Here is an 18,468-nt window from a genome sequence, read left to right as displayed (position 1 = left end):
ATTAGAATATGATCTGCTATGACTACAAGGTCTGATAGGAATTCAGGAAACTCAGAGAGGAATGCTGTATATGGCCCAGGAGGCCTGTAAACAGTAGCTATAAAAAGTGATTGAGTAGGCTGCATAGATTTCATGACTAGAAGCTCAAAAGACGAAAACGCCATATTTTTTTTTGTAAATTGAAATTTGCTATCGTAAATGTTAGCAACACCTCCGCCCTTGCGGGATGCACGGGGAATATGGTCACTAGTGTAACCAGGAGGTGAGGCCTCATTTAACACAGCAAATTCATCAGGCTTAAGCCATGTTTCAGTCAGGCCAATCACATCAAGATTATGATCAGTGATTAGTTCATTGAATATGACTGCCTTTGAAGTGAGGGATCTAACATTAAGTAACCCTATTTTGAGATGTGAGGTATCACGATCTCTTTCAATAATGGCAGGAATGGAGGAGGTCTTTATCCTAATAAGATTGCTAGGGCGAACACCGTCATGTTTAGTTTTGCCCAACCTAGGTCGAGGCACAGACACAGTCTCAATGGGTATGGCTGAGCTGACTACACTGACTGTGCTATTGGCAGACTCCACTAAGCTGGCAGGTTGGCTAACAGCCTGCTGCCTGGCCTGCACCCTATTTCACTGTGGGGCTAGAGGAGTTAGAGCCCTATCTATGTTGGTAGATAAGATGAGAGCACCCCTCCAGCTAGGATGGAGTCCGTCACTCCTTAGCAGGTCAGGCTTGGTCCTGTTTGTGGGTGAGTCCCAGAAAGAGGGCCAATTATCTACAAATTCTATCTTTTGGGAGGGGCAGAAAACAGTTTTCAACCAGCGATTGAGTGTTGAGACTCTGCTGTAGAGCTCGTCACTCCCCCTAACTGGGAGGGGGCCAGAGACAATTACTCGATGCCGACACATCTTTCTAGCTGATTTATACGCTGAAGCTATGTTGCACTTGGTGACCTCTGACTGTTTCATCCTAACATCGTTGGTGCCGACGTGGATAACAATATCTCTATACTCTCTACACTCGCCAGTTTTAGCTTTAGCCAGCACCATCTTTAGATTAGCCTTAACGTCGGTAGCCCTGCCCCCTGGTAAACAGTGTATGATCGCTGGGTGATTCGTTTTAAGTCTAATACTGCGGGTAATGGAGTCGCCAATGACTAGGGTTTTCAATTTGTCAGAGCTAATGGTGGGAGCCTTCGGCGTCTCAGACCCCGTAACGGGAGGAGTAGAGACAAGAGAAGACTCAGACTCAGACTCCGACTCGCTACATAATGGGGAAAACCGGTTGAAAGTTTCTGTCGGCTGAATGAGCGACACCGGTTGAGCATTCCAACGGTATTTCCCTCCAGAAGCCATGAGAAAGTTGTCCGGCTGCGGGGACTGTGCGGGGGGATTTATACTAACGTTACTATCTGTACTTACTGGTGGCATAGACGCTGTTTCTTCCTTTCCTACACTGAAATTACCCTTGCCTAACGATTGCGTCTGAAGCTGGGCTTGTAGCACAGCTATTCTCGCCGTAAGGCGATCGTTCTCCTGTATATTATGAGTACAGCGACTGCAATTAGAAGACATCATGTTAATGTTACTACTTAGCTTCGGCTGTTGAAGATGTTGACGAACCATGTCCAGATAAAGCGTCCGGAGTGAAAAAGTTGAATGAGGGAAAAAAGTTGCGATGGAAAATAAAGTAAAGTTGGCAGCAAAAACGCACAGGAAAATGACTCTTCTGTCTTGGGATAAAACGTCCGGGGTGAAAAAGTTTAACGAAAAAAGATGAGTGAGGACAAAACTAAAAAGTTGGTAAATTTCATGGTCCAAACACACCAAGACAGTCGTGAAGAGGGCACGACAAAGCCTATTCCCCCTCAGGAGACTAAAAAGATTTGGCATGGGTCCTCAGATCCTCAAAAAATTCTACAGCTGCACCATCGAGAGCATCCTGACTGGTTGCATCACCGCCTGGTATGGCAACTGCTTGGCCTCTGACCGCAAGGCACTACAGAGGGTAGTGCGTACGGCCCAGTACATCACTGGGGCAAAGCTTCCTGCCATCCAGGACCTCTATACCAGGCGGTGTCAGAGGAAGGCCCTCAAAATTGTCAAAGACTCCAGCCACCCTAGTCATAGACTGTTCTCTCTGCTACCGCACGGCAAGCGGTACCGGAGTGCCAAGTCTAGGTCCAAAAGACTTCTCAACAGCTTCTACCCCCAAGCCATAAGACTCCTGAACAGCTAATCATGGCTACCCGGACTATTTGCACTGCCCCCCCACCCCATCCTTTTTACGCTGCTGCTACTCTGTTAAGTATTTATGCATAGTCACTTTAACTCTACCCACATGTACATATTACCTCAACTACCTCAACTAGCCGGTGCCCCCGCACATTGACTCTGCAACGGTACCCCCCGTATATAGAGCCTCCCTACTGTCACTTTATTTTACTTCTGCTCTTTTTTTCTCAACACTTTTTTTTGTTGTTGTTTTATTCTTACTTTTTTTGTTTAAAATAAATGCACTGTTGGTTAAGGGCTGTAAGTAAGCATTTCACTGTAATGTCTGCACCTGTTGTATTCGGCGCATGTGACCAATAAAATTTGATTTAATTTTGATTTGATTTACTACACAATATATGTTTTCTTTTTTTTGGAAAGTGTTTTTAATTCCTTTCTTAGAAAAATGTATAATGAGCATGGTCCTTGTCTGCTTGTAACCCCCCTGAGTTGTCTGTGGTTTCTCTCTCTGGAGGTTTCTTCTCTCTCGTAGTGTCCACAGGACAAGCCCAAGACTTACTTATACTCAGGCAGACCTACCCTGAAAGGACTTGTTCCTGTTCATTCTACAAGGGGTCACAAGCTCACTACACAGCAGTTCCACAAGTTCACTACAAAACGTACCAAACTGTTTGAACTGTTAGTGAATCACACACTAAATATGGTGAGAACATCCAGAGAGGATGTCATTAACACAATTGCAGTCAAAATAGAATATTGTATGAAATACTATAGCTCACCATGACTATCCAACCCTACTCCATGTGTTACCACGATCATGTATCCAACCATAACTATACAGTTGAAGTCGGAAGTTTACATACACTTAGGTTGGAGTCATTAAAACTCGTTTTTCAACCACTCCATACATTTCTTGTTAACAAACTATAGTTTTGGCAAGTCGGTTAGGACATCTACTTTGTGCATGACACAAGTAATTTTTCCAACAATTGTTTACAGACAGATTATTTCACTTATAATTCACTGTATCACAATTCCAGTGGGTCAGAAGTTTACATACGCTAAGTTGACTGTGCCTTTAAAGAACATGGAAAATTCCAGAAAATGACGTAATGGCTTTAGAAGCTTCTGATAGGCTAATTGACATCATTTGAGTCAATTGGAGGTGTACCTGTGGATATATTTCAAGGCCTACCTTCAAACTCAGTGCCTCTTTGCTTGACGTCATGGGAAAATCAAAAGAAATCAGCCCTCAGAAATAAAATTGTAGACCTCGACAAGTCTGGTTCATCCTTGAGAGCAATTTCCAAACGCCTGAAGGCGTTCATCTGTATAAACAATAGTATGCAAGTATAAACACCATGGGACCACGCAGCCATCATACCGCTCAGGAAGGAGACGCGTTCTGTCTCCTAGAGATTAACGTACTTTGGTGCGAAAAGTGCAAATCAATCCCAGAACAACAGCAAAGGACCTTGTGAAGATGCTTGAGAAAACAGGTACAAAAGTATCTATATCCACAGTAAAATTAGTTCTATATTCGCATAACCTGAAAGGCCGCTCAGCAAGGAAGAAGCCACTGCTCCAAAACCGCCATAAAAAAGCCAGACTAGGATTTGCAACTGCACATGGGGACAAAGATAGTACTTTTTGGAGAAATGTCCTCTGGTCTGATGAAACAAAAATAGAAATGTTTGGCCATAATGACCATCGTTATGTTTGGAGGAAAAAGGGGGAAGCTTGCCAGCCGAAGAACACCATCCCAACCGTGAAGCACGGGGGTGGCAGCATCACGCTGTGGGGGTGCTTTGCTGCAGGAGGGACTGGTGCACTTCACAAAATAGATGGCATCATGAGGAAATAAAATTATGTGTATATATTGAAGCAACATCTCAAGACATCAGTCAGGAAGTTAAATCTTGGTCGCAAATGGGTCTTCCAAATTGACAATGACCCCAAGCATACTTCCAAAGTTGTGGCAAAATGGCTTAAGGACAACAAAGTCAAGGTATTGGAGTGGCCATCACAAAGCCCTGACCTCAAACCTATAGAAAATGTGTGGGCAGAACTGAAAAAGTGTGTGCGAGCAAGGAGGCCTACAAACCTGACTCAGTTACACCAGCTCTGTCAGGAGGAATGGGCCAAAATTAACCCAACTTAATGTGGGAAGCTTGTGGAAGGCTACCCGAAACGTTTGACCCAAGATAGACAATTTAAAGGCAATGCTACCAAATACTAATTGAGTGTATGTAAACTTCTGACCCACTGGGAATGTGATGAAAGAAATAAAAGCTGAAATAAATCATTCTCTCTGCTATTATTCTGACATTTCACATTCTTAAAATAAATTGGTGATCCTAACTAATCCTAAAATGTTAGGAATTGTGAAAAACTGAGTTTAAATGTATTTGGCTAAGGTGTATGTAAACTTCCGACTTCAACTGTATATCCAACCCAACTCCATTTGTTGCCACTATCATATATCCTACCATGACTATATCCAACCCAGCTCCATGTGTTGCCACTATCATGTATCCTACCATGACTATATCCAACCCAGCTCCATGTGTTGCCACTATCATGTATCCTACCATGACTATATCCAACCCAGCTCCATTTGTTGCCACTATCATGTATCCTACCTGGCTGAAGCTTTGATCCAGTGGAAGAAGTATTGAGGGGCAGGGAGGTTAAAGGTCACTGCAGGGATACAGCTGTTACTCTACACTATCCCTAGATAATCCAGTAATGAGAGAAAATGGATAGAATATTTAGGGCCCTATCAAATCTGTTAAATGTTTAACCTAATTACATTGTTTGTTTGTTTGAACGTTTTGTCTGTGTAGTTTTTCCAGGTTTCTGATTTGTCCCTGTTTTTCGCTCTCAAAATCACACTGTTAATAGAAAAACAACAACATTTTAAGTCCACAACAATACTTAAACCACATCAGGAGACCACTTTTGACATTTTCATTTTTGGGTGTAGATACCCTTTAATTCAAGAGGCACCAGCAAGAGCCTTGCTTGGTTAGTGGTGTCTCTGTAGCACACGTGATTGCAGAGTTTGCTGAACAAATCACAACTGGATTGATGCAAATAATCATGATATCATTCTGCCAGGTAGGCATGGACTACTTTGTAGTTAGCATTTAATTGACAAGGTTTTTGGGAAAGCTTTTCCATCAACCAGAAGATGGTTGTCATTAGCATAATCGCTAACAGCTACACAGATTGGAATATGCCAGCCTCGTCAATCTGTCACCCAATCCTGCCTAATGGGCAGGTCAGCCCTGGAGGAAAGTATTGGCTGTAAGAAGTAAGAGAAAACATAACATCTGGTTGTTTTTAAATTACTTTTCATGACATTGCTAGATTTATTTTCCCATCTGCGTTACCCACTCCAGTCAGCAGATGGCGATGTGAGACTTTCAGGTGATGCTTCTTGTGTGACGTATAATCTAGTGGACGGGACGGGAGGCTTCTTCAACAGCGACAAAAGGCTACTGATTTAACCGTCGTTAGATGCTAGCAAACATAAAACCGAAACATTGAAGCTCTTAAGACTAATCTTGTGTATATTCATTTTAGTGTTTTGAACAACCTCGGTAGCTTGCTAGCGAACATAAAACCGAAACATTGAAGCTCTTTAGACCAATCTTGTATATGTAATCTTAGTGTTTAGCACATAATTATGTTTACGTGTCTACTAGTTCATTTAAACGTAATTTGCTTGTTAAATTAGCAAATGTGTTAAATTGATACTGCACTAGGTTAATCGCCCGGAGCTTGAGCTCACTAAACTAGACGGAGAAAGAAGCTCTGGTGAAAGGAGAGGAAGAAGCTTTCAGAATGAAAAAGGAGGAAGAGGAGGTTGATATTACAGTGAAAGAGGAAGATGGAAAAGTGGTTGTCAGGGTGGAAGAGGAGGAGGTAAAACCTTTCAGAATGAAAAAGGAGGAAGAGGAGGTTGATATTACAGTGAAAGAGGAAGATGGAAAAGTGGTTGTCAGGGTGGAAGAGGAGGAGGTAAAACCTTTCAGAATCAAAAAGGAGGAAGATGCCATAACATTGAAAGAAGAGGAAGAACCTTTTGGAGTTAAAGAGGAAGAGGAGGCTATCTCAATAAAAGAGAAGCAGGAAGACGTTTTGGGAGTGAAAAAGGAGGTGGAGGAGACTGAAGATCCGATTAACACCAGTGAGTATTGTCTTTAAAACAGGGGCACAAACTATGCAGTTCTTGAACTAATGTGTGTTTTTAAAGGGACATTCTACTGAAGTTATATACTTGAATATGTTGTTCAATACTGTAGGAATTGTTTAAGGGGCAATCTGCAATTGGTACATATATTTTTTGGACTTTTAAATTAGATTTATTGAATTATCCATGTGGTCTACATTAATGTGCACTTCATCTAATATAACAGGCTTTTAAAATTCAATATTTGTGCATAATTTCTATTTAAAATATCAAAGGGCATCCATTTCGTGGAAAGACCCTTTTACATCTGCATCAAACAATATTTTATAAAAGCACAATGAAAGTGGCAATTTAAGGCCCTGTTTAGATATATTAATGCCTCTTGTAGGACTATGATTGTAATAGATGGTCATAAGTTTATCATCTGTTTGATGTTCTTGTTTACACAGAGGAGACACACGACTCTCATGGATCCTCTGGGGAGCCTCAACAACATCCTGATGCTGACGAGGCAGAGAAGAGTCTCTCCAGATCAGAACACCAGATGGTACAGCTTGGTCTGGTCTAGCATACAGCTTGCTCTGTTGGGGTCTGGGCTGGGTTTCTGTAAAGCACCTCATGACAACAGTGACATCAGCATCCATAATGATATGTGTCTGTGTCCCCTCTATATGGTTACCAGGACAACACTAGCCCTTCTGCCCTCCCAGAGTCCCTGTGTCGTACCTCTCCCAGTAGCACCTTACTGCTGGGTCTGAAGAGGTTGTCTGTGCGGCTGGTGGACTGCAGGAAAACAACGGGGCTGAGTGGAACTGTGAGAGGAGGAGAAGAGAAGAAAGGAGCAGATTTGACTCATCAAAGTAAGTGCTGTAGTTTAGTTTGAACAAATAAAATAGATCTGCCCACTGGTATCTGTTACCAGGACAACCAGCAGAGTTCTATTAGTTGACATGAAAATAAACTGGTATATTTCCACCACAGTAGACAGTTCTGTTAGTTGACAGGAAGATAGACTGGTGGATATGGATGTTATGAATATCATAACACTGAAAAAGGATTCTGCCAATGAAAAGAGAGAAACCAATAGACTATATAAAACCTTGATGAAAGTTAGATTTAGTATGATCTGATGTATGGTGCATGTTTTACAAAAACCTTTCCTAAAAACATTATGGACATGAAATATAGCAAAGAATTAAAGAGCAACAATAAAAAACAGTAGCGAGGCAATATACAGGGGGTTCCTGTACAGAGTCAATGTGCGGGGGCACCGGTTAGTCGAGGTAATTGAGGTAATATGTACATGTAGGTAGAGGTAAAGTGACTATGCATGGATAATAAACAGAGTAGCAGCAGCATAAAAATGGGGGTGGGGTGGGAACAATGCAAATAGTCCAGGTAGCAATTTGATTAACTGTTCAAGAGTCTTATGGCTTGGGGGTAGAAGCTGTTGAGAATACTTTTTTACCCAGACTTGACGCTCCTGTACCGCTTGCCGTGCGGTAGCAGAGAGAACAGTGTATGACTAGGGTGGCTGGAGTCTTTGCCATTTTTTGGGCCTTCCTCTGACACCGCCTGGTATAGAGGTCCTGGATGGCAGGAAGCTTGGCCCCAGTGATGTACTGGGCCGTACGCACTATAGGCTGTCTCATTGTTGTCAGTGATCAGGCCTACAACTGTTGTGTTGTAAGTAAACTTAATGATGATGTTGAAGTCGTGCTTGGCCATGCAGTCATGGATGAATAGGGAGTACAGGAGGGGAATGAGCACGCACCCCTGTGGGGCCCCTGTGTTGAGGATCAGCGTGGCAGATGTGTTGTTATTTACCCTTAACACCTGGGGGCGGCCCGTCAGGAAGTCCAGGATCCAGTTGCAGAGGGAGGTGTTAGTCCCAGGTTCCTTAGCTTAGTGATGAGCTTTGAGGGCACTATGGTGTTGAACGGTAAGCTGTAGTCAATGAATAGCATTCTCACGTAGGTGTTCCTCTTGTCCAGGTGGGAAAGGACAGTGTTGAGTGCAATAGAGATTGCACCATCTGTGGATCTGTTGGGGCGGTATGAAAATTGGAGTGGGTCTAGGGTTTCTGGGATAATGGTGTTGATGTGAGCCATGACCAGTCTTTCAAAGCACTTTATGGCTACAGACGTGAGAGGTATGGGTCGGTAGTCATTTAGGCAGGTTACCTTGGCGTTCTTGGGCACAGGGACTATGGTGGTCTGCTTGAAACAACATGTTGGTATTACAGATACGGTCAGGGACAGGTTGAAGATATCAGTGAAGACACTTGCCAGTTGGTCAGCGCATGCTCGGAGTACACGTCCTGGTAATTTTCTGGCCCTGCGGTCTTGTGAATATTGACCTGTTTAAATGTCTTACTCACATCGGCTGCGGAGAACGTGATCAAACAATTGTCCGGAACAGCTGATGCTCTCATGCATGCTTCAGTGTTGCTTGCATCGAAGCGAGCTTATAAGTCATTCAGCTCATCTGGTAGGCTTGTGTCACTGGGCAGCTCGCGGCTGTGCTTCCCTTTGTAGTGTGCAATAGAGATACAAGCCCTGCCTCATCCGACGAGCATCGGAGCCGGTGTAGTATGATTCAATCTTAGTCCTGTATTGACACTTTGCCTGTTCCTTGATCCTTGAAAGCAGCAGCTCTACCGTTTAGCTCAGTGCGGATGTTGCCTGTAATCCATGGCTTCTGTTTGGGGTACGTACGGTCTCTGTGGGGATTACGTCAACGATGCACTTATTGATTGATAAAGCCAGTGACTGATGTGGTGTACTCCACAATGCTATCGGAATAATCCCCGAACATATTCCAGTCTGTGCTAGCAAAACAGTCCTGTAGCTTAGCATCTGCGTCATCTGACCACTTCCTTATTGAGCGAGTCACTGATACTTCCTGCTTTAGTTTTTGCTTGTAAGCCGGAATCAGGAGGATATAATTATGGTCAGATTTGCAAAATGGAGGGCAAGGGAGAGCTTTGTACGCGTCTCTGTGTGTGGGGCAAAGGTGTTCTAGAGTTTTTTTCCCTCTGGTTGCGCATGTGACATGCTTGTTGTGGTCCTCTGTAGCTCAGCTGGTAGAGCACGGCGCTTGTAACGCCAAGGTAGTGGGTTCGATCCCCGGGACCACCCATACACAAAAAAAAATGTATGCACGCATGACTGTAAGTCGCTTTGGATAAAAGCGTCTGCTAAATGGCATATTATTATTATTATATTATTATTATTATTGTAGAAATGACATAAAACGGATGTAAGTTTCCCTGCATTAAAGTCCCCGGCCACTAGGAGCGCTGCCTCTGGATGAGTGTTTTCTTGTTTCCTTTTGGCCCTATACAGGTTGTTGAGTGCCGTCTTAGTGCCAGCATCGGTTTGTGGTGGTAAACAGACATCTACGAAAAATATAGATGAAAACGCTCTTGATAAATATTGTGGTCTACAGGCGAACAAAACTCAAGATAGTTCAATTTTGAGTCTTAAATGAGGACTGTAGCGTCTAATGATGAAACATTATGGAGTCTTAAAGGAGGACTGTAGCGTCTAATGATGAAACATTATGGAGTCTTAAAGGAGGACTGGGATGAAAATGGAAAGGAAAGGGGATATCTAGTCAGTCACAGCTGAATGCATTCACCCTAAATGTGTCTTCCTCATTAAACCCAACGCCTCTGAATCAGAGAGGTGCGGGGGCTGCCTTAATCGACGTTCCACGTCATCAGCGCCCGGGGAGCAGTTGTTGTTGGGGAATAACTGCTTTGCTCAAGTACAGAACGGCCTTTCCACCTTGCGGGCGTGGGGATTTGAACCAGCGACATTTCGGTTACTGGCCCAACATTCATAATCCAAAATCCAGAAACTCTGAAGTGATTCCATACTATGAAACTAGTCGTACTTTATAATATGGCTATATAAAGTGCCTTCGGAAAGTATTCAGACCCCTTGACCTTTTCCATATTTTGTTACGTTACAGCCTGATTAAAAAATTTATTTAAAAATGTTTTCACTCATCAATCTACACACAATACTCCTTAATGACAAAAACAAAACAAGTTTTTATAATTTTTTACAAATGTATTAAAAATAAAAAACAGACCTCATTTAAATAAGTATTCAGACGCTTTGCGATGAGACTCGAAATTGAGCTGAGATGCATCATGTTTCCATTGATCATCCTTGAGATGTTTCTACAACTTACCTGTGGTAAATTCAATTGATTGGACATGATTAGGAAAGGCACACACCTGTCTATATAAGGTCCCACAGTTGACAGTGCATGTCAGAGCAAATACCAAGCCATGAGATCAAAGGAATGGTCCTTAGAGCTCTGAGACAGGATTGTGTCACGGCACAGATCTGGGGAAGTGTACCAAAACACTTCTGCAGCAGTGAAGGTCTCCAAGAACACAGTGGCCAACATCCTTCTTAAAAGGAAGACCTTTGGAACCACCAAGACTCTTCCTAGAGCTGGCCGCCTGGCCAAACTGCACATTCGGGGGAGAAGGGCCTTGGTCAGGGAGGTGAACAAGAACCCGATGGTCACTCTGACAGAGCTCCAGAGTTCCTCTGTGGAGATGTGAGAACGTTCCAGAAGGACAACCATCTCTGTAGCACTCCACCAATCAGGCCTTTATGGTAGAGTGGCTCAACGGAATCCACTCTTCAGTAAAAAGCACATGACAGCCCGCTTGGAGTTTGCCAAAAGGCCCCTAAAGGATTCTCAGACCATGAGAAACAAGATTCTCTGGTCTGATGAAACCAAGATTGAACTCTTCGCCTGAATGCCAAGCATCACGTCTGGAGGAAACCTGGCGTCCTCCCTACGGTGAAGCATGGTGGTGGCAGCATCAAGCTGTGGGGATATATATAAGCGACAGGGACTTGGAGACTATTCAGGATCGAGGGAAAGATTAACAGAGAAAAGTACAGAGAGATCCTTGATGAAAACCTGCTCCAGAGCGCTCGGCTCCCCACTGGGGCAAAGGTTCACCTTCCATCAAGACAACGACCAAAAACACATAACCAAGATAACACAGGAGTGGCTTCGGGAGAAGTCTCTGAGTGGCCCAGCCAGATCCCGGACTTCATCTCTGGTAGACCTGAAAATAGCTGTAAAGCAACCCTCCCCATCCAACGTGACAGAGCTTGAGAGGATCTGCAGAGAAGAATGGGAGAAACTCCACAAATACAGGTGTTCCAAGCTTGTAGTGTCATACCCAAGAAGACTCTAGGGTGTAATCGCTGCTAAAGGTGCAAAGTACTGAGTAAAGGGTCTCAATATTTACGTAAATGTGACATTTCAGGTTTTCTTTTTGAATAAATGTGCAAAAATTCATTCAAACCTGTTTTTGCTTTGACATTATGGGGTGTTGTGTATAGATTGATGAGTGGGAAATAAATAAATAAAACTTTTTTTTAGAATAATGTACAGTGGGGAAAAAAAGTATTTAGTCAACCACCAATTGTGCATGTTCTCCCACTTAAAAAGATGAGAGAGGCCTGTAATTTTCATCATATGTACACGTCAACTATGACAGACAAATTGAGAAAAAAAAATCCGGAAAATCACATTATAGGATATTTAATGAATTTATTTGCAAATTATGGTGGAAAATAAGTATTTGGTCACCTACAAACAAGCAAGATTTCTGGCTCTCACAGACCTGTAACTTCTTCTTTAAGAGGCTCCTCTGTCCTCCACTCGTTACCTGTATTACTGGCACCTGTTTGAACTTGTTATCAGTATAAAAGACACCTGTCCACAACCTCAAACAGTCACACTCCAAACTCCACTATGGCCAAGACCAAAGAGCTGTCAAAGGACACCAGAAACAAAATTGTAGACCTGCACCAGGCTGGGAAGACTGAATCTGCAATAGGTAAGCAGCTTGGTTTGAAGAAATCAACTGTGGGAGCAATTATTAGGAAATGGAAGACATACAAGCCCACTGATAATCTCCCTCGATCTGGGACTCCACGCAAGATCTCACCCCGTGGGGTCAAAATGATCACAAGAACGGTGAGCAAAAATCCCAGAACCACACGGGGGGACCTAGTGAATGACCTGCAGAGAGCTGGGACCAAAGTAACAAAGCCTACCATCAGTAACACACTACGCCGCCAGGGACTCAAATCCTGCAGTGCCAGACGTGTCCCCCTGCTTAAACCAGTGCATGTCCAGGCCCGTCTGAAGTTTGCTAGAGTGCATTTGGATGATCCAGAAGAGGATTGGGAGAATATCATATGGTCAGATGAAACCAAAATATAACTTTTTGGTAAAAACTCAACTCGTCGTGTTTGGAGGACAAAGAATGCTGAGTTGCATCCAAAGAACACCATACCTACTGTGAAGCATGGGGGTGGAAACATCATGCTTTGGGGCTGTTTTTCTGCAAAGGGACCAGGACGACTGATCCGTGTAAAGGAAAGAATGAATGGGGCCATGTATCGTGAGATTTTGAGTGAAAACCTCCTTTCATCAGCAAGGGCATTGAAGATGAAACGTGGCTGGGTCTTTCAACATGACAATGATCCCAAACACACCGCCCGGGCAACGAAGGAGTGGCTTCGTAAGAAGCATTTCAAGGTCCTGGAGTGGCCTAGCCAGTCTCCAGATCTCAACCCCATAGAACATCTTTGGAGGGAGTTGAAAGTCCGTGTTGCCCAGCGACAGCCCCAAAACATCACTGCTCTAGAGGAGATCTGCATGGAGGAATGGGCCAAAATACCAGCAACAGTGTGTGAAAACCTTGTGAAGACTTACAGAAAACGTTTGACCTGTGTCATTGCCAACAAAGGGTATATAACAAAGTATTGAGAAACTTTTGTTATTGACCAAATACTTATTTTCCACCATAATTTGCAAATAAATTCATAAAAAATCCTGATTTTTTGGATTTTTTTTCCTCATTTTGTCTGTCATAGTTGACGTGTACCTATGATGAAAATTACAGGCCTCTCTCATCTTTTTAAGTGGGAGAACTTGCACAATTGGTGGCTGACTAAATACTTTTTTTCCCCACTGTATGTACAGTACCAGTCAAAAGTTTTGACACACCTCAGTAGAGTCCCACCACACCTACTCATTCAAGGGTTTTTCTCTCTTTTATGCTATTTTCTACATTGTAGAATAATAGTGATGACATCAAAACTATGAAATAACACATGGAATCATGTAGTAACCTGCAAAGTGTTAAACAAGTCAAAATATATTTTATGAGATTCTTCAAAGTAGTCACCCTTTGCCTTGATGACAGCTGTGCACACTCTTGGCATTCTCTCAACCAGCTTCATGAGGTAGTCACCTGGAATGCTTTTCCAACAGTCTTGAAGGAGTTTCCACATATGCTGAGCACTTGTTGAGTGCTTTTCCTTCACTCTGCGGTCCAACTCATCCCAAACAGGTCGGGGGATTGTGGAGGCCAGGTCATCTGATGCAGCAGCACTCTCCTTCTTGGTAACATAGCCCTTACACAGCCTGGAGGTGTGTTGGGTCATTGGCTCAAGTGGAATCAGGTGTGTTAAGTTAGAGTTGGACTGATAACCCACTGGGAGCCAGGCCCAGCCAATCAGAATTAGTTTTTCCCCACTAAAGGGCTTTATTACAGAGAGAAATACTCCAGTTTCATCAGCTGTCGGGATGGCTGGTCTCAGACTATGTGGAGGTCCTGGGCTGGCGTTGTTATACGTGGTCTGTGGTTGTGAGGCCGGTTGGATGTACTGCCAAATTCTCTAAAATGACGTTGGAGGGGGCTTATGGTAGAGAAGTTAACATTCAATTCTCTGGTAACATCTCCAGTGGATATTCCTGCAGTCAGCATGCCAATTGCACACTCCCTCAAAACTTGAGACATCTGTGGCATTGTGTTGTGTGACACAACTGCATATTTTATTAACCTTTTATTGTCCCCAGCACAAGGTGCACCCTATTAATGATCATGCTGTTTAATCAGCTTCTTGATATGCCACACCTGTCAGGTGGATGGATTACCTTGGCAAATGAGAAATGTTCACTAACTGTGATGTAAACAAATTTGTGCACAAGATTTGAGAGAATAAAGCTTTCGTGCGCTTGGAAAATGTGTGCGTTTTATATTTTTAGGAACAAAATATTTCACATTATTTTAGACTTTACCCATTATATCATGACATTAGTGATAGACAAAATGTTAAAAATGTGTAAATGTCTAAATCAGATGAATTGCCATTTAAACAGGACCCTTTTGACAACGGTGAGATGTTACTGGTGTACTTTGTCTGTCTCCAATGTAAAAAAAAAAAAAAAGTTTGGGACTTCCACACAAAATTACTTCTTTACTTATTTTAGGTTTAGGGGAATGTGTAGGTCGCATTCTGTATCATACAGCTATTAAGGTTATACATTTACAACCACCTGCACGATAGGAATCCAGCGATCTATTTGTCTTGAGTGCCCTAGAACTGTCTAGTTTGTGTTCTGACTTATTAAACAAAATCAATAAAAACATTTCAGTACTTACCAGGAAGATGTCACACCAAGATTGTTTGAATTGATGAAATGTTTGAAATCTGTCCTCAGGTTGAGGGATCGTATTTGGATTACATTTCATAGCAAGGCAGTTTTATCAACTTTCATTCAGGTCTCTCTTTAAATAAACACTGTCTTTGGCAGGAGAAAAACCGAAATCGGAGGAACCAGAGACGTCCAAACCAGCAACACGACATCTCTGCTCCCAGTGTGGAGCTAGGTTTGCCAAGTTAGGAAACCTGAAAAGACATGAGAGGACACACACAGGAGAAAAGCCATACCATTGCTCCCAGTGTGGAAAGAGTTTTAACCAGTTAGACAACCTGAAATCTCATAAGCATATACACACAGCGGAGAAGCCTTACCACTGCTCCCATTGTGGAAAGAGTTTTAACCAGTTAGGCACCCTGAAAAGACATGAGAGGGCACACACAGGAGCGAAGCCACACCATTGCGCCCAGTGTGGAAAGAGTTTTAACCATTCAGGACAAATGAAAGCTCATCAGCGAATACACACAGGGGAGAAGCCATACCATTGCTCCCAGTGTGGAAAGAGTTTTAACCTGTTACACAACCTGAAATCTCATCAGCATATACACACAGCGGAGAAGCCTTACCATTGCTCCCACTGTGGAAAGCGTCTTAACAGGTTAGACGCCCTGAAAAGACATGAGAAGACACACACAGGAGCGAAGCCACACCAATGCGCCCAGTGTGGAAAGAGTTTTAACCGGATAGATAACCTGAAATCTCATCAGAATATACACACAGCGGAGAAGTCTTACCACTGCTCCCATTGTGGAAAGAGTTTTAACCGGTTAGATAACCTGAAATCTCATCAGAATATACACACAGCGGAGAAGTCTTACCACTGCTCCCATTGTGGAAAGAGTTTTAGCCAGTTAGGCACCCTGAAAAGACATGAGAGGGCACACACAGGAGCGAAGCCACACCATTGCACCCAGTGTGGAAAGAGTTTTAACCACTTAGGAAACATGGAAGCTCATATGAGAATCCACACAGGAGATAATAATTACTTATCCTAGTGTGTAAATTGATATTTCACATCACATTGACTTAAAGTTAATCAGAGAACATACACAGTGCTCCCATTGTCTTATATTGTTGACTGAGATTGTGTTTACTTGTTCATACCATATGAAATGTGTTTATACAAAGTATACTTAAACATTTATTTGAATGTTTTTATTAGAAAACATGAATTGAACATGGAATAGATCAGATTCCATGTGTTTAAATTGTAATTTTTTAACTCTGACTGTGTGTGTTTGACTTAATTACTTCTCCTAGTGTGTAAATTGATATTTCACATCACATTGACTTAATTACTTCTCCTAGTGTCTAAATTGATATTTTACATCACATGACTTAAAGTTAATAAGTTAATCAGAGAACGTACACACTGCTCCCATTGTCTTATATTGTTGACTGAGAATGTGTTTACTTATTTTACCATATGAAATCGAATTGTACAAAGTATACTCAAAAATATTTGTATGTTTTTGTTAGAAAACATAAATTGAGTATGGAGTGTGTCAGTTTGAATATAGAGTAGATCAGATTCCATGTGTTTAAATGGTCATTTTTTAAACTCTGACTGTGTGTTTATCTGGGTGTGTCATTCCTCCAGCACTACAGGTAATCAAGTGATATTTGGATATGATGCATTTGCTCCATTGTTTACATTTGCATTGTTGGCCCACTGATGATTTAATGAAATAAATGTTACCTGCCTCTGTAATGGAACATTTTAATTGTATGTGTCCACATAACTGAGTATGTGACTAACCTTGTGAAACTGTCCTATTATAATCTCCTGTTCTTGGGAGTATCATACTGTGTTGCGAACCAGCTTCCACCTGCGTTCTTGTATAAATAAAGTCCCGTCCAGGAACAGGAAACTATAAAGATATGTGCTCATCACCCAATGCTTTGGAATTCATACTGTCTACACTGCACTGTGTAACTCTGTTATTCTCTCTGAGCTCAGAAATAAAGAATCTTAGTTTGATTTAGACTCCAGCAGATCCTTATTTTATCATATCCACCACAGCTCATCAACGGATTGCTGTTTCATCATTGTCTCAATGAAGAGTTCCTCATTCGACTTTCCTGGGGGCATTTACAAGCCTGCCAATGGTTGAATAAACGTTGTTTCCACATCAATGTGGAAAACTGATTGGATTTGTAAAAAGCTATCAACATAAGGTGTTTTATTTGTTTTTCACTGACCTTGCAACCTAAATCCAATGACGGGTGACATTTTGGATCAATATCCACCTTAGTAGCTAAGTGTCCAATATGTGACAGGTTTTCATGTGAATATTCTAAAATCTTTATAAAACAATATACAGTGGGGGAAAAAAGTATTTAGTCAGCCACCAATTGTGCAAGTTCTCCCACTTAAAAAGATGAGAGAGGCCTGTAATTTTCATCATAGGTACACGTCAACTATGACAGACAAATTGAGGAAAAAAAATCCAGAAAATCACATTGTAGGATTTTTAATGAATTTATTTGCAAATTATGGTGGAAAATAAGTATTTGGTCACCTACAAACAAGCAAGATTTCTGGCTCTCACAGACCTGTAACTTCTTCTTTAAGAGGCTCCTCTGTCCTCCACTTGTTACCTGTATTAATGGCACCTGTTTGAACTTGTTATCAGTATAAAAGACACCTGTCCACAACCTCAAACAGTCACACTCCAAACTCCACTATGGCCAAGACCAAAGAGCTGTCAAAGGACACCAGAAACAAAATTGTAGACCTGCACCAGGCTGGGAAGACTGAATCTGCAATAGGTAAGCAGCTTGGTTTGAAGAAATCAACTGTGGGAGCAATTATTAGGAAATGGAAGACATACAAGACCACTGATAATCTCCCTCGATCTGGGGCTCCACGCAAGATCTCACCCCGTGGGGTCAAAATGATCACAAGAACGGTGAGCAAAAATCCCAGAACCACACGGGGGGACCTAGTGAATGACCTGCAGAGAGCTGGGACCAAAGTAACAAAGCCTACCATCAGTAACACACTACGCCGCCAGGGACTCAAATCCTGCAGTGCCAGACGTGTCCCCCTGCTTAAGCCAGTACATGTCCAGGCCCGTCTGAAGTTTGCTAGAGTGCATTTGGATGATCCAGAAGAGGATTGGGAGAATGTCATATGGTCAGATGAAACCAAAATATAACTTTTTGGTAAAAACTCAACTCGTCGTGTTTGGAGGACAAAGAATGCTGAGTTGCATCCAAAGAACACCATACCTACTGTGAAGCATGGGGGTGGAAACATCATGCTTTGGGCTGTTTTTCTGCAAAGGGACCAGGACGACTGATCCGTGTAAAGGAAAGACAATGGGGCCATGTATCGTGAGATTTTGAGTGAAAACCTCCTTCCATCAGCAAGGGCATTGAAGATGAAATGTGGCTGGGTCTTTCAGCATGACAATGATCCCAAACACACCGCCCGGGCAACGAAAGAGTGGCTTCGTAAGA

The 18,468-nt window shown here is 42.5% G+C and overlaps 1 protein-coding gene across 1 annotated transcript; it reads left to right on the top strand.

Moving 5' to 3' along the window:
• The first annotated feature begins 5,707 nt into the window (after positions 1 to 5,707).
• LOC311120481 (uncharacterized protein) lies at positions 5,708 to 16,977 on the top strand. The gene is made up of 4 exons (XM_084195068.1): positions 5,708 to 6,438; positions 6,891 to 6,988; positions 7,124 to 7,301; positions 15,097 to 16,977. The coding sequence occupies exons 1-4, from the start codon at positions 6,093 to 6,095 to the stop codon at positions 15,996 to 15,998; spliced, it is 1,524 nt and encodes a 507-aa protein (XP_084051194.1). The 5' UTR covers positions 5,708 to 6,092; the 3' UTR covers positions 15,999 to 16,977.
• Positions 16,978 to 18,468: the final 1,491 nt, after the last annotated feature.

This window comes from Coregonus lavaretus, assembly GCF_964263955.1.
Source record: "Coregonus lavaretus genome assembly, contig: HAP1_SCAFFOLD_47, whole genome shotgun sequence".
NCBI lineage: Eukaryota > Metazoa > Chordata > Actinopteri > Salmoniformes > Salmonidae > Coregonus > Coregonus lavaretus.
This window is presented reverse-complemented; position numbering and strand designations above follow the sequence as displayed.

Bases quoted from the DNA above. Each gene is read 5' to 3' on its own strand.
- LOC311120481 (XM_084195068.1), top strand. From the start codon at position 6,093: ATGAAAAAGGAGGAAGAGGAGGTTGATATTACAGTGAAAGAGGAAGAT. The intron at 6,439-6,890 runs GTGAGTATTGTC...TTGTTTACACAG, and splicing joins TGAAGATCCGATTAACACCA to AGGAGACACACGACTCTCAT. The intron at 6,989-7,123 runs GTACAGCTTGGT...TATGGTTACCAG, and splicing joins CCAGATCAGAACACCAGATG to GACAACACTAGCCCTTCTGC.